This window comes from Marmota marmota, unplaced genomic scaffold, assembly GCF_001458135.2.
Source record: "Marmota marmota marmota unplaced genomic scaffold, marMar, whole genome shotgun sequence".
Lineage (NCBI taxonomy): Eukaryota > Metazoa > Chordata > Mammalia > Rodentia > Sciuridae > Marmota > Marmota marmota.
Window position 1 is genome coordinate 3,159,489 of NW_026000051.1, and position 14,227 is coordinate 3,173,715.

Below are 14,227 nucleotides of genomic sequence, written 5' to 3' on the forward strand. Positions count from 1 at the left end.
TGAAACAGAAAAGCCTGAGAATCGAGAAAGGTATTTGAACCCCTCCGCTCCACAGCTAATGAATCAGCACTGGTATTTTTTCAGAAAAGGAATCAATGAGGTACAAAGAAAGGCAGACTTAGAAAACTTCAATAATCAAGACACATTCCCATATCTGCAAATAGAGGCTGAAAATGTACAATATTTATAAAGTTTAGGAATAAGAAAATGTGTTTACTTCCCACTTTAAAGGCAGTTTTTTAAAAAACATTTATTTTTTAGAAGTAGTTGGAAACCGAACCTTTATTTTATTTATTTTTATGTCGTGCTGAGGCTCGAACCCAGGGCCTCACACATGCTAAAGGAGCGCTCTACCACTGAGCCACAACCCCAGCCCGGCAGTTTTATTTTTGTAACATAAGATACACAAAAAACTCTGAAGCTGCTCAAGAACATTACCACTTACCAGTTCTCTCAGAGCTGACCTTCCAAGTAGAATTGTCCACAGTTCTCTACTGCTCCTGAAAAAATGAGCAGAGGTAGGTTTGTCCTTCTAGATTATATAAATATGACTAAGCTACCTCATAGCTATTTGACTATATGCTACCAGGAATGGAACCCAAGGGCATTCTACCATTGACTTACATTCCCAATGCTTTTTTTTTTTTTAACTTTGTTTTGTTTATTTATTTTTTTTATGTGGTGCTGAGGATCAAACCCAGTGCCCCACGCATGTGAGGCAAATATTCTACCACTGAACCACAACTCCAGCCCTCCCCGGTGCTTTTTCTTGTTTATTTTGAAACAGGGTCTTTCCAAGTTGACTTGAACTCAGGATCCTCCTGCCTCAGCCTCCTGAGCAGCTATAATCATAGTAAGTATCTCTACACCCATCTATGTCTAGTCTTTAAAAGCAAACAAACAAACCCACACACAAGAGACAATTTGTTAAAGTTTTGGAAAGTAATCCTGTGCATGATCTTAGAAATACGATCCTCAAATAAAAATTAAGAAACAGTTACCACATTTCAACACAAAATTTAAGATGCCATTAGAGCTGCAGGTATAGTTGTTGGTAAAGAGATTGACAAGCAGGCTTGAGGCCCTGAGTTTAATCCCCAGTGCTGCAAAGGAAAACAGAAAGAGAGAAAACAGATGCAGGCAGGCACAGCACAACACCCCTATAATCTCAGTGACCTGGGAAGCTGAAGCAAGAGGATCACAAGTTTGAAACCTGCCTAGGCAACTCAGCAAGACCCCGTCACAAAATAAAATAAAAAGGGTTGGGGACATATCTCAGTGGCAGAGCTCTTCCCTAAAATAGACTCTGGATTCAACTTCAAATACTGCATTAAACAAACAACAACAAAAAGAATGAAAAAGCTGGCATTAATTGTAAGATATGTCATCATTTATGGTTCACTAAGAAAGCAACGCTTCCAATAAACTATGACAACTCATTAATAATAAAACATAAATGGATTACAGAGACACTAAAATTATGAAAAGTTTGTACCTTAGAATTAATGAAATATAGTAATTAATAAATTACAGTATATCCTCCATACCAAGACACCTCAATTTAAAACTTCTATCTTGGAGTTAGGGGTGCAGCTCAGTGCTAGAGCACATGCTTAGCATGCAAAAGGCCCAGGGTTCAATCTTCAGCAACAAAAAAATTTCTCTGCCTTTCTCACTACAATGTAGTAACCAATATGGAAGAAGAATCTAGAAAAGAACTACATATATTTTATATTGTAACCTCCAGAAAAATTTCTAATGATACAATGCAATATAATTCACTTTCTCAGTGAAGTCTAATAGTCATTACAACAGTCCTACATTCATTCATTAATGAATTCCTACCAAATGCCAGAACCAGAGGTACTTACAAGATAAAACACACCAGGTGTGGTGACACACACCTATAATCCCAGAGGCTTGAGAGGCTGAGGCAGGAGGATCACAAATTTCAAAGTCAGCCTCAGCAACTTAGCAAGTCCCTAAGCAACTTAATGAAACCCTGTCTCAAAAAATAAAAAAGGATGGGGATGTGGCTCAGAGGTTAAGCTCTCCTGCATTTAATCCCTGATACCAAACATGCACACACACATACACCCCGTCACCAGTGTTTCTTCAAATAAGCTACAATCCCCAGAGTGTGCTTACCTCAAGCTCCTGCCCTCATCAATACCTTTAGAATTTCACAAAAATTGGTCTTAGGGCTTAAGTCTAGAATTAATATCCAAATGTAACCAATAACAAATGCTCTCAAGGGCTGGGGTTGTGGCTCAGTGGTACAGCACTCGCCTAGACCAGGTGAGGCACTGAGTTCGATCCTCAGCACCACATAAAAATAAATAAATAAAAATTAAGGCATTGTGTCCATCTACAACTAAAAAAATAAAATAAACAAAAAAAGAGGGGCTGGGGTTGTGGCAAATTTGTGGTAGAGCGCTTGCCTAGCATGCTAGCATGATGAGGCACTGGGTTTGGTCCCCAGCACCTCATAAACAAATTAAATAAACAAAATAAACATATTGTGTCCATCTACAACTAAAAAAATATCAAATACAAAAAAAAAGAAATGCTCTCAAGAGGGGATGGTGTCATGGTTCAGTGGTAGTGCGCTTGCACTTGTGAGGCACTGGCATTGACCATCAGCACAATAAATAAATAAATAAATAAGTAAGTAAGTAAGTAAGTAAGTAAGTAAGTGTTATTTTGAAAAAATGCTCTCAAGGGGCTAGGATGTGGCTCAGGCGGTAGCACGCTCGCCTGGCATGCGTGCGGCCCGGGTTCGATCCTCAGCACCACATACAAACAAAGATGTTGTGTCCGCTGAAAACTTAAAAAAAAAAAAAAAAAAAAAGAAAGAAAGAAAAGAAAAGAAAAGAAAAAATGCTCTCAAGAAAGAGTTATAAGCAGCACAGGGGTTATATTTTGTGAGATCCCAAATCAGTACCTAGAATAGTAACCTGAAACAAACACCACTTAGAAAGTTTATCTGCAAAGTAAAGATGAAAGGCCCTAACAAAATATACTATACCACAAAATAAGTTAATTAATTTAATTAAACATTTAATAAAGAGAAGGCAAACTCTGCTAACTATGAAGATACACTGAAAACTGTTTTCCCATTAACACTGTAACACAAAGTCCTAGGTCCATCTAAAAATTGTCCTTCAGGATTTCCCCCATCAAAAGAGGCTTAAGCACAACTAAAATTATAAATCTCTTTCCTAATGGCTAATACTTCTGAGAAAACAACTTAGATTCTGTTAAATCTATAGCCACCAACTTCCCCAACAGCACACTGGAATCACTAATCATCTTTTCTGATAACAAGTTAGCATTCATTGTTCAAAAGTAATTAGGAGATTAGATTCATTTAATGAAACAAATGTGTCCCTTTACGCTGAGGGTAAAAAGATGTGAGTAATTCAAGCCTTAAGTAATTTAAAACAAAGAGGCAAGCTCACCATTTAAGAAATTCACAGTAAAATTTTAAAAGTAAGTCTTTTATAAAGGTATAATTATCCTCTAACTTGTGTGATATATTTTAATTAACAAAAATAAAGCAAGAGCGTTATTTTAACTGACATAGTGTACTTGCCTAGAATGTGTAAGGCCTTGGGGTTCAATTCCCAGAACAAAAAAAAAAAAAAAAAAAAAAGAAAAGAAATGCCAGACAAGGTGGCACACGCCTGTAATCCTAGAGGCTCAGGAGGCTGAGGCGGGAGGATCCTGAATTCAAAGTCAGCCTCAGCAACTAAGCAAGGGCCTAAGCAACTCAGTGAGACTCTGTGTCTAAGTGAAATATAAAAATGGGCTGGAGATGTGGCTCAGTGGTTAAGCTTCTCTGGTTTAGATCCCCGGTACCAAAAAAAGAAAATGGCATGTATGGGCTAGGGTCATGGCTCAGCAGTAGAGCACTTGCCTTGTATGCTTGAGGCACTGAGTTCGATCCTCAGCACCACATAAATATAAAATGAAGATATTGTATCCACTTAAAACTAAAAACTAAATATTAAAAAAGAAAATGGCCGGGCTGGGGATGTGGCTCAAGCGGTAGCGCACTTGCCTGGCATGCGTGCGGCCCAGGTTCGATCCTCAGCACCACATACAAAGATGCTGTGTCTGCCGAAAACTAAAAAATAAATATTAAAAAATTCTCTCTCTCTCTCTCTCTCTCTCTCAAAAAAAAAAAAAAGAAAATGGCACGTATTTTTTTTCCTTTATCTTTTCCTTTCTGGTTTGCACAAAACTAATCAGATATCTATTATTACAAAAAATTCATAGCCAATAATGGAGGCAAAAGTATATACAAATTTATGGAAAGAAATATTTCACTAATTGAAGGCTTTTGTATGCCTAGGCTAATTTACTTTCTTGATCATCTTCTAATTTCAAAAAGCTTAGGTACTAGTGTACTTGAACTTATTTGCATTTCCTTTCAAAACAGATCCCCATAGCTAGCTAATAGTGATTCCCACAGAAACTAAGAAGACCAATACCTGCATTCAAAGACCAACCAAGATCCATAATCCCTTGTTTTCTCATATCCAAGCTGTTGCCATTTGCCACATCAATATTTGCATAATTTTTTTCCTTTTTCTTTCTTCATACTAGGGACTGAACCCAGGAACACTCTACCACTGAGCTATACCTCCAGCCCTTTTATTTTTATTCTGAGACAAGGTATCAATAAGTTACTCAGGTAGGCCTCCTTGTGATTCTCCTGCCTCAGCCTTCTGAGTAGTTAAGATTACAGGGGTGCACCATTGCACCCTGCATATTTGTACATTTTATTTTTACATACAATTTGTACATTTAATTTTTTTTTAAATACAGTATTTTAAAACAATGTTTCTCAAAAATGCAATTGGAGCCAGGCACAGTGGCACACACCTATAGTCCCAGCGGCTCAGGAGGCTGAGGCAGGATCTTGAGTTCAAACCCAGCCTCAGCAAAAGCGAGTACTAAGCAACTCAGTGAAACCCTGTCTTTAAATAAAATACAAAATAGGGCTGGGGGTGTGGCTCAGTGGGTGAGTGCCCCTGAGCTCAATCCCTGGTACCCCCTCCCAAAAAAGCAATTGGCCTTCAGACCACTTACAGCGAAATCACCTGGGAAGGATACAGCAACCCTACAGAATCTTGGTCACCATCCCATGCTATTCTTTTGGAGGCTACACATGGAAAATCTACATTCTAAACTAAACACTCCAGATGAATTCCTTAAATACTACTACACTAGAGCATCATTGTGCCTCAGGGGAGCAGGTAAAAGCCCTGGTTAGTAGAGGTCTAATCTGTCATTTATGTTTAATATACTGGCACTCCCCCAACCTGCCACCCCAAATAAGATTCTGCTGCTAAATAAGATTGGAGATCAGTGCCCAGAGTAACACAACACCTTTTATATTCACTACTCAAAAAAATAAGATAAGAGCTAGAGATGTAACTCAGTGGCAGAGTGCTTGCCAAGCAAGTGTGAGGCCCTGGATTCAAGCCCCAGTACCCATAAAGAGTTAAATGTCCACCCCCTTCTGTTTAGCTGGACATGGTGGTGCAAACCTGTAACCCTAGCTATTTGGGAGGCTGAAGCAGAAGGATTGCAAGTTCCAGTCCAGTCTTGGCAACTTAGTGACACCCTATCTCAAAATTTAAAAAGGGCTGGGGACATAGCTCAGCAGTAGAGTACCTCTGAATAAATTTCAGTAGCCACTGCCCCAACAAAGTGACAAGAGACAGTGGAATCAAAGAGAAAATAATTGTTTATCAAGAAAGGAATCCTTGTGGAAGTAAGAGTTAATGGTTCTTCAATTGCTACACATTTACTGTTCCTGGAATAACAAGAATACAAAGAAATCTAAAACTTTCATAAGCTCATATACTCATAAGCTTAACACTGCAAAAGACAAACACATTAAATGCTCTTTGCATAAAGCACAAAAAGAAAAGTACTTAAGGGAATGATACTAATAATTAGAAACTCAAAAGGAACATAATCATATAGAACAGTATCAGAGAAGAGAGATCACTAGGAACTGTTCGAGGGATGGAGGAAAGACCTCACCTCAAACTGGGACATGAAGGTTTGAGTCATGTGATTCTCAAAAAATACAACAGATGTTGGACATACAGGGGCAGGCCAGTAATCTCTGTGACTCAGGAGCCAGAGGCAGAGTTATAAATTTGAGGCCAGCTGAGCAGCTAATCAAGACCCAGACTCAAAATGAAAACTAAATGGGGTGGGGGTGGGGCAGCTGGGGATGTAGCTCAGTAATAGAGAGCTTGCCTAGCACTTGTGAAGCTCTGGGTTCAATCCCCAGTACCATAAAAAAAAAAATAAAAATAAACACTAAAACAACATAACAGATACAGCTGGAACTATGACGTTCAATCTAAAGTCTCAGGGAAACATTTTCTAAATACATTTTTAAAGAAACTAAATAAGTGCTAGAGTGTTGCTCATTTATTTGCACAATAAATAAATAAAACTGAGCTAAGTATTTGGGGAAGAAACTAAAACACAAAAATTTAACTGCCTCAAAGTTAAAGTTTAAAAAAATATATTGACTTCCAGTCCAAAATTCTAGCAAACTTGGAACTCCATTTCTGAAAGAGATGGAATAAAGGATACTGGACATTATCTTCCTTACAGAGATCGATTTGATTGTAAACTTTTAGTGAAAGCTACTGGGAGGTCAGGAGTAATAGTTTCTACAATTCAGTCCTTTTGGAGAAAGCTAAGATAGTTGAGCTACTCTAATGAGACAGTTCTTTTGAGAAACTCGGTTGTATTCCACATGGAGATAATAAATAAAAGCAGCCACTGCCCATCTAACTCCACAGATGGGATACACCTCTTGTGTAAAGTGAGATTCAAGATTAGCAGAAAGAGCTTTTCAAACTGCAGTCCTGTGTACACTTTTAAGCATACCTACACCACTCAAGATTTTTACAAAGATATTAACTGAAGAACACAAGCAAACACAAAAATGTCAATATTTAAACTGACAACCTCAAACGACATTCCCCAAACTCTTGAGTAAAAGTATTCTTCCATTTTGACTATTGACAAGTCATTTTCACACACACAATGACTTTGCTACAAGAACAACATACTTTATAGTCACCTCAAATACTCCCCTGAAAAAGATTCACATTTGGAGAAACAGGAGCTCAAAAGGATAATGTGACCTGTCTGAGGTCAACTGCAAATCAGGAGGCACCAGTAATAGAATGAAAATTTTCTTAGTCCAGACCTCTAGGTATTTCAAACAGAATGGCTGCTCAGTATAATCCCAACTGCTATGAACAAGCCCCCCAGTGCTAAAAGAAAAATCACTCTAATACAAATCATGAGCAGAGAATTGCCTAGAAACCCAAGTGTCAAAGTCTATCTTGAGGATGTTTGGTAGGTTCCTCAGCACAACAATGCTGGCAAATCAAAACTTTTCTTCCCCTGTTTTCTCATTAAAAGAACATGCCTTATCCTACAGTAGCTAAACTTTGTGCAGGCTCCACAATGACAGTGAAGCAGACCTAGAAAAGGAAGGCACAGAAGACCAGGCGGCCAATCAATATAACGGCTGTCAGGAAAGAGCAGGAGGGAAATCCAAACTGGTCCTCACAAGGATCATACCTCGCCCTGGGGGAACTCCAAAGAAAATCTCACTTCCAGCTGGGTGAGAAGGGAAGACAGTGATGTTGGAGAATACTGGCAATGTGTGTAATAAATGTTTACGTGTTCTTCTGGGTGTTTAGGATACAGTGGTGAAGGAGACAAAAAAAGTAGGGAAAACTGCTGGCACAGGCAACAAGAAGTGACAGGGAGGAGGGTGGTGGGGAGAATGAAGACACTTCTTCAAGCAGTAACGTGGACGATGTGGTCTGGTTACAGCTTTGGAGTCGGAGAGCCTCCAGTTTTATCACGGGACTATTTATGAATTGGACTTCTGAGTCATCTGCATAATATACAGCGCCTCTCCGGGCTGTGGGAATTGGATGAGATGACGCTGACAAAGCGCTTCGCCATGGGATGGCGCTAGTAAGCATCTTCCAGGGAGTGCTGTCTTTTCAGCAATTCATCTTCTCTCCCCTAAAGCCTAACACAGTGCCTGGAATCTCTCAGCGGATGGGGGCCTGTCGGCTAACTAAACCAATGCATGAAAAAAAATGAACAGAAGCGCGGAGAAAGAGAGCCCTCGGGGGAGAACCTGGGGCGCGGGCAAGGCCTACCCGGTGCCGGGGCAGGACGCGGGGAGGCTGCAGCCGGGACGGGTGGCGGACCCTCCAGGCGACCGCGAAGCGCTCCGTCGCGCCTCGAGGGAGCTTCACCGCCGGACGAGGAAGCGTGGGTGGGGCGCCACGAGACGCGCCGGTGGGGAGAAGGGAGGAAGCAAAAGGGACCCGGGTGAGCAGACGGAGGCCCGGCGCCGAGCGAAGGGGGCCAGCAGCTGGCCCGTTCTCTCACAAGTGCCCTCCGGTCCCCGCGCGCAGCGACCGTTTGGACGTAACCGCCTCCCGTCTCAGCGCCTGTCCACCCGGCCCGGGCTCGTCCCGCCGCCACCAACTCATCCCGCTCCCAACTCCCGCCCCGCTCCCGTTCAGCTTCCATCCGGAGCCTCACAGCCGCCCCCGCCGACTTGGCCCGCTCCGCACCTCACACACGGTCCATCGGCGGCGGCCGCCATCTTCGCGCGCGCGTGCCCAGCCCGCCCCAGACGCCGCTCCCACGTGACCGCTCGCCCCGGGACCGGGCGCGTAGGCGGGATCTTTAGTCACGTGACGGCGGGGCGGGGCCAAGATGGCGATGCCCAGGGACGTGAGGAACCCGTGGTGGGGGCGGTGGAGCCCGTAAAAAGAGCCGAAGAGCAACGACGTCTGCACCATAGGTTGGAGGCAGTGAAGGGTCATCGGGCGCTAGCTTCTAGCCGCAGACCGTGACCTGCTGGTGGAGCTCCCTCCTCAAAGCTGGAAAAGATTGTTGGCAGAGTGAAGCTGCTGCCCTCTTCGTGGCTGGGTGAGGGGCCCAGAGGCCAAGGCATCCCTACTCACCCCGACTTCCCCAGAGCCCTAGGCGTATAGACATGACCCGAAAGTGCCTTCCGGCAGCCCCGGAGTCCGGGGCTCCCCTGAGCGGTACAGTGCTGGCAGAGGCGGCAGTGGTGTTCGCAGTAGTGGTGAGCATCCACGCGACCGTCTGGGACCGATACTCGTGGTGCGCAGTAGCCCTCGCAGTGCAGGCCTTCTACGTCCAGTACAAGTGGGATCGGCTGCTACAGCAAGGAAATGCCGTCTTCCGGTTCCGAATGTCTGCAAACAGTGGCCTACTGCCCGCCTCCATGGTCATGCCTCTGCTGGGACTGGTCATGAAGGAGCGCTGCCAGGCTTCTGGGAACCCGCACTTCGAGCGCTTCGGCATTGTGGTGGCAGCCACTGGCATGGCAGTGGCCCTCTTCTCCTCGGTGTTGGCTCTGGGCATCACTCGCCCGGTGCCCACCAATACTTGTGCCATCTCGGGTTTGGCAGGAGGCGTCATCATTTATATCATGAAGCACTCGCTTAGCGTGGGCGAGGTGATCGAAGTCCTAGAAGTGCTGCTGATCTTTGTTTATCTCAACATGATCCTGCTATATCTGATGCCCCGCTGCTTCACTCCTGGGGAGGCACTGCTGGTACTGGGTGGCATCAGCTTTGTCCTCAACCAGCTCATCAAGCGTTCTCTGACTGTTGTAGAAAGCCAGGGGGACCCAGTGGACTTCTTCCTGCTGGTGGTTGTGGTAGGGATGGTGCTCATGGGCATCTTCTTCAGCACTCTCTTTGTCTTCATGGATTCAGGCACTTGGGCTTCCTCCATCTTCTTCCACCTCATGACTTGTGTGCTGGGACTTGGGGTAGTCCTACCCTGGCTGCACTGGCTCATCCATAGGAACCCACTGCTTTGGCTTCTTCAGTTCCTCTTCCAGACAGAAACCCGCATCTACCTCCTAGCCTATTGGTCCCTGCTGGCCACCTTGGCCTGCCTGGTGGTGCTCTACCAGAATGCCAAGCGATCATCTTCTGAGTCCAAGAAACACCAGGCCCCCACCATTACCCGAAAATATTTCCACTTCATTGTGGTAGCCACTTACATCCCAGGTATCATCTTTGACCGGCCACTGTTGTACGTGGCTGCCACTGTATGTCTGGCAGTCTTCATCTTCTTAGAGTATGTGCGCTACTTCCGCATCAAGCCCTTGGGTCACACTCTGCGGGGTCTCCTGTCCCTCTTCCTGGATGAAAGAGACAGTGGACCGCTCATCCTGACACACATCTACCTGCTTCTGGGCATGTCTCTTCCCATTTGGCTGATCCCCAGACCCTGCACACAGAAGGGTAGCTTGGGGGGAGCCAGGGCCCTAGTCCCCTATGCAGGTGTCCTGGCTGTGGGAGTGGGTGATACCGTGGCCTCCATCTTTGGCAGCACCATGGGGGAGATCCATTGGCCTGGAACCAAGAAGACTTTTGAGGGGACCGTGACATCTATATTTGCACAGATCATTTCAGTAGCTCTGATCTTAATTTTTGACAGTGGAGTGGACCTAAACTATAGTTATGTTTGGATTTTGGGATCCATCAGCATGGTATCCCTCTTAGAAGCATATACTACACAGATAGACAATCTCCTTTTGCCTCTCTACCTCCTGATATTGCTGATGGCCTAGTGTTACACAGAGACATGAGGAGAATGAATGGTCCCCACAGCAGTTAGCCACTTGGGCATGAAGAGCCAAGGGTAAAAAGCAGATTTGGTTTTTCAGTTAATCAGACTTAAAATAAAAAATAAAAACCTCTCCTGGTTTTAGTTTTGCCAATATTTAAAAAAGAAAAATGTCTGACAGTACAACAATTCAGAGAACTTGAGTTGTAGAGCCCCCTCTGTTTTTGTGGTGGGGGGGGCAAAATGGACACTGAGGCATTAGAGCATAATGATTAAAGCTTCAGGTTCTAGGGTTAATCTGATCAGAATTCTTGGCTGCATGACCTGTTAACTGTATGACCTTGGGTGAGTCATTTAACCAGTCTGAACCTAAGTGGATGTTAAGAGGATCCAATTTGAGATAATGTATGTGAAGTATCAGCTGATGGCCCACCCAGGACTAGCAATCAGTAAGGGAAGATGTTTTGGGCAAGGGCTGGGGCTCAGTGGTAGAGTGTTTACCTAACATGTGTGAGGCACTGGGTTTGATTATCAGCACCACATATAAATAAATTAATAAAATAAAGGTCTATCAACAACTGAAAATTAAGAAAAAAAAAAAAAAAAAAGGAAGATATCCTTATTACCCAAGACCAGTCTTCAGTTCATTGAAAAGCCAGGTGAGGGGGAAAAAAAAAAAAAAAAAGGCCAGGTGAGATAAGAGGTTTTATGAGTTGTACTTGGAAACCAGAGTGACCTTTGTTCTGACTTCACTTGGAGGAGAACCCAAGAGAGAAAGAGTCAAATGCATATGTTTTCTCCTACTTAGGCTAGGAAGAGCTGAAGGGAGAAATGGGTTAGCTTCTAGGTCACTTGGAAGGGCTGGAGGGAAAGGATCAGATCCTGGACTCAAGTCCTATTCCAGCCAGCCTCGCTCCAAACTCTCCGTAGCTGGGCAGTGTTAATAGAGAAGGATTGGTCAGACATTTCTGACTCCTTGTCCTAGGGTCTCTCCTGAAACCCTTTCACATTCCAGTGAAAGGGTCACATTTCCAAGCCTTGTCTCTAATGGTATATGAATCTAGGAGAGATTCACAGGGGCTGGGGAGTTTTCTGAGAGTTAAAATGGGTCCACTGGGGGTGCATACTCCAGTCAGGTCCCAAACTCCAGACCACATGCCACAGGGGTAATAGCCTAGCCAGTAGCAAGAAGTCAGCAGGCATTCACTGAATGGAAAGAGCACAGCAGGATTCCTAGGCTGGTTAACCCAGCCTGGCAAGAAGAGTAAGAACTTAGGCCCACCATGGCCAGACATGAACTTCAGAGCTGGAACTCTTCTGCTTAGGAATTACTGCCAAGTCATTTCCCTCAGAGAGGAGTACTAAAACATTCTCCTGGATCTCAGCAAACTTAACAAACTCATTCCTTCTCCCAGGCTCCCTTCTGTGTTGGCAAATGTGGGTGAGAGAGCATCAACTTCACTAACCAGTTCCCTAAGTGGCCTTGGGAAAGAGCTCTCCTCTGAGCCTTACAGTAGGGGAAGAACTAAGCCAAGGTTATAGATGTGGCTGCCAAAGCTAGACAAGTGATGCCCAGAATGAGGACAGAGAACTATGGTGGGCCTTTCTCAAGGAGGCTGCTCTAGCTTGTAGTGACTTTGCTAGAGTGTGGGCCCAGTGTTATCAATCACTCACTCATTGAATGAAGTTAATGAAACCTGGATTATTATGTGGAATTTCCCAATTTTTAAAAGCTATATTTTCTGGTGCTGTGGATGAAACTGGGGTCCTGCACATACTAGGCAAGTGCTGTACCACTGAACTACATCCCCAGCTCAAAAGTCTGATTTTAAATGCTGAGGCTCAGACAAAACACATCTGCAGTCTGGAATCAGCCAGTGATTTCCATTTTGCAATCTCTGGACCAGACCTCCACTAAGCAGGTTTTTGGATTTAGAAGTTGTTTCAGAAATTCTGGGTGTCTTCCAAGCATGCCAAAGCAGGAGGGGCCACTGGAGGCCTGGTCTGGCCTCCTTGTTGTCCAGGTAGGGAAATGTCCCTGAGAGAGGAAGGGCCTGGCTTGAGACCAGAGACTGATAATGGATTCCTGGTCCTGGGCTTTTTTCCCCTCTCCATCAGAGGATTGGACAGCATAAAGAACAAGAGCCCAATTTCTGTACATCAGTGACAAATCCTCTGAAGGGAACTTGAGGAAGAGTACCGCATTTACAATAGCCTCCAAAAAAAAAAAAAAGAAAGAAAACTTGGGAATTAACCTAACAAAAGAGGTGAAAGACCTCTACAATAAAAACTATAGAACACTAACGAAATTAATGAAGTCCTTAGATGATGGAAAGCTCTACCTTGTTCTTGGATAGGTAGAATTAATATTGTCAAAATGACCATACTACCAAAAGTACTGTATAGATTTAATGCAATTCCAATCAAAATCCCAATGACATTCCTCATAGAAATAGAAAAGCAAACATGAAATTCATCTGGAAAAATAAGAGACCCAGAATAGTTAAAGCAATCCTTAGCAAGAAGAGTGAAGCAGGTGGCATCACTATACCAAGACCTTAGACTATACTACAGAGCAATAGTAACAAAAACAGCATACCAAAACAGACTGGTAGACCAATGGTACAGAATAGAGGACACACAGACTAACCCACATAATTACAGTTATCTTATATTAGACAAAGGTGCCAAAAACATACATTGGAGAAAAGATAGCTCTTAAACTAATGGTGCTGAGAGAACTGGAAATCCATATGCAACAAAATGAGATTAAACCCCTATCTCTCACCACGCACAAAACTCAACTCAAAAGTGGATCAAGGACCTAGTAATTAAACTAGAGACCCTAATAGAAGAAAAAGTAGGCCCAAATCTCCATCATATCAGATTAGGCCTCTACTTCCTTAACAAGACTCCTATAGTTCAGGAATTAAAATCAAGAATTAATAAATGGGATGGATTCAAACTAAAAAGCTTCTTAGCAAAAGGAACAATCAGTGAAGTGAATAGAGAGTCCACAGCTTGGGAGCAAATTTTTACCACTTGTACATCAGATAGAGCACTAATCTTTAGTGTATATAAACAACTCAAAAAGTTAAACTCAAAAAAAAGATATCCTACTCAATAAATGGGCCAAGGACCTGAACAGACACTTCTCAGAAGGTGATATACAATCAAAACAAATATATGAAAAAATGTTCAACATTTCTAGCAATTAGAGAAATGCAAATCAAAACTGCTCTAAGGTTTCACCTCACTCCAGTCAAAATGGCAGATATTAAGAATACAAACAACGATAAGTGTTGGCAAAGATGTGGGGGAAAAGGCACACTCATACATTACTGGTGGGACTGCAAGTTGGTGCAGCTAATCTGGAAAGCAGTGTGGAGTTTCCTTGGAAAACTTGGAATGGAACCACCTTTTGACCCAGTTGTCCCACTCCTTGGTCTATACATAAAGGACTTAAAAACATAATACTATATGGACACAGCCACATCAATGTTTATTGCAGCACAACTCACAATAGCTAAACTGT

At 43.3% G+C, this 14,227-nt stretch overlaps 2 protein-coding genes across 7 annotated transcripts in view; one reads left to right on the plus strand and one right to left on the minus strand.

Annotated features, from left to right (window-relative positions):
- The window catches only part of Nup188 (nucleoporin 188), a 55,308-nt gene extending 46,567 nt beyond the window's left edge, over positions 1 to 8,741 (minus strand). For 4 of the 6 annotated variants that reach the window (XM_015497462.2, XM_048812921.1, XM_048812920.1 and 1 more), the window contains exons 1-3: positions 8,652 to 8,725; positions 8,229 to 8,321; positions 446 to 500 (exon numbers count right to left, since the gene is read on the minus strand). In XM_015497462.2, the coding sequence (XP_015352948.1) occupies positions 446 to 500; positions 8,229 to 8,321; positions 8,652 to 8,683 (180 nt within the window). In that variant the 5' untranslated portion in view covers positions 8,684 to 8,725. Of the gene's footprint in view, positions 1 to 445; positions 501 to 8,228; positions 8,322 to 8,651 lie in introns of all 6 variants that reach the window. The other 2 variants (XM_015497464.2, XM_048812922.1) reach the window with 1 other exon arrangement.
- Positions 8,742 to 8,785: 44 nt separating this feature from the next.
- On the plus strand, positions 8,786 to 10,821 carry Dolk (dolichol kinase). Its single transcript, XM_015497465.2, has one exon. The coding sequence runs from the start codon at positions 9,080 to 9,082 to the stop codon at positions 10,694 to 10,696; it is 1,617 nt and encodes a 538-aa protein (XP_015352951.1). The 5' UTR covers positions 8,786 to 9,079; the 3' UTR covers positions 10,697 to 10,821.
- Positions 10,822 to 14,227: the final 3,406 nt, after the last annotated feature.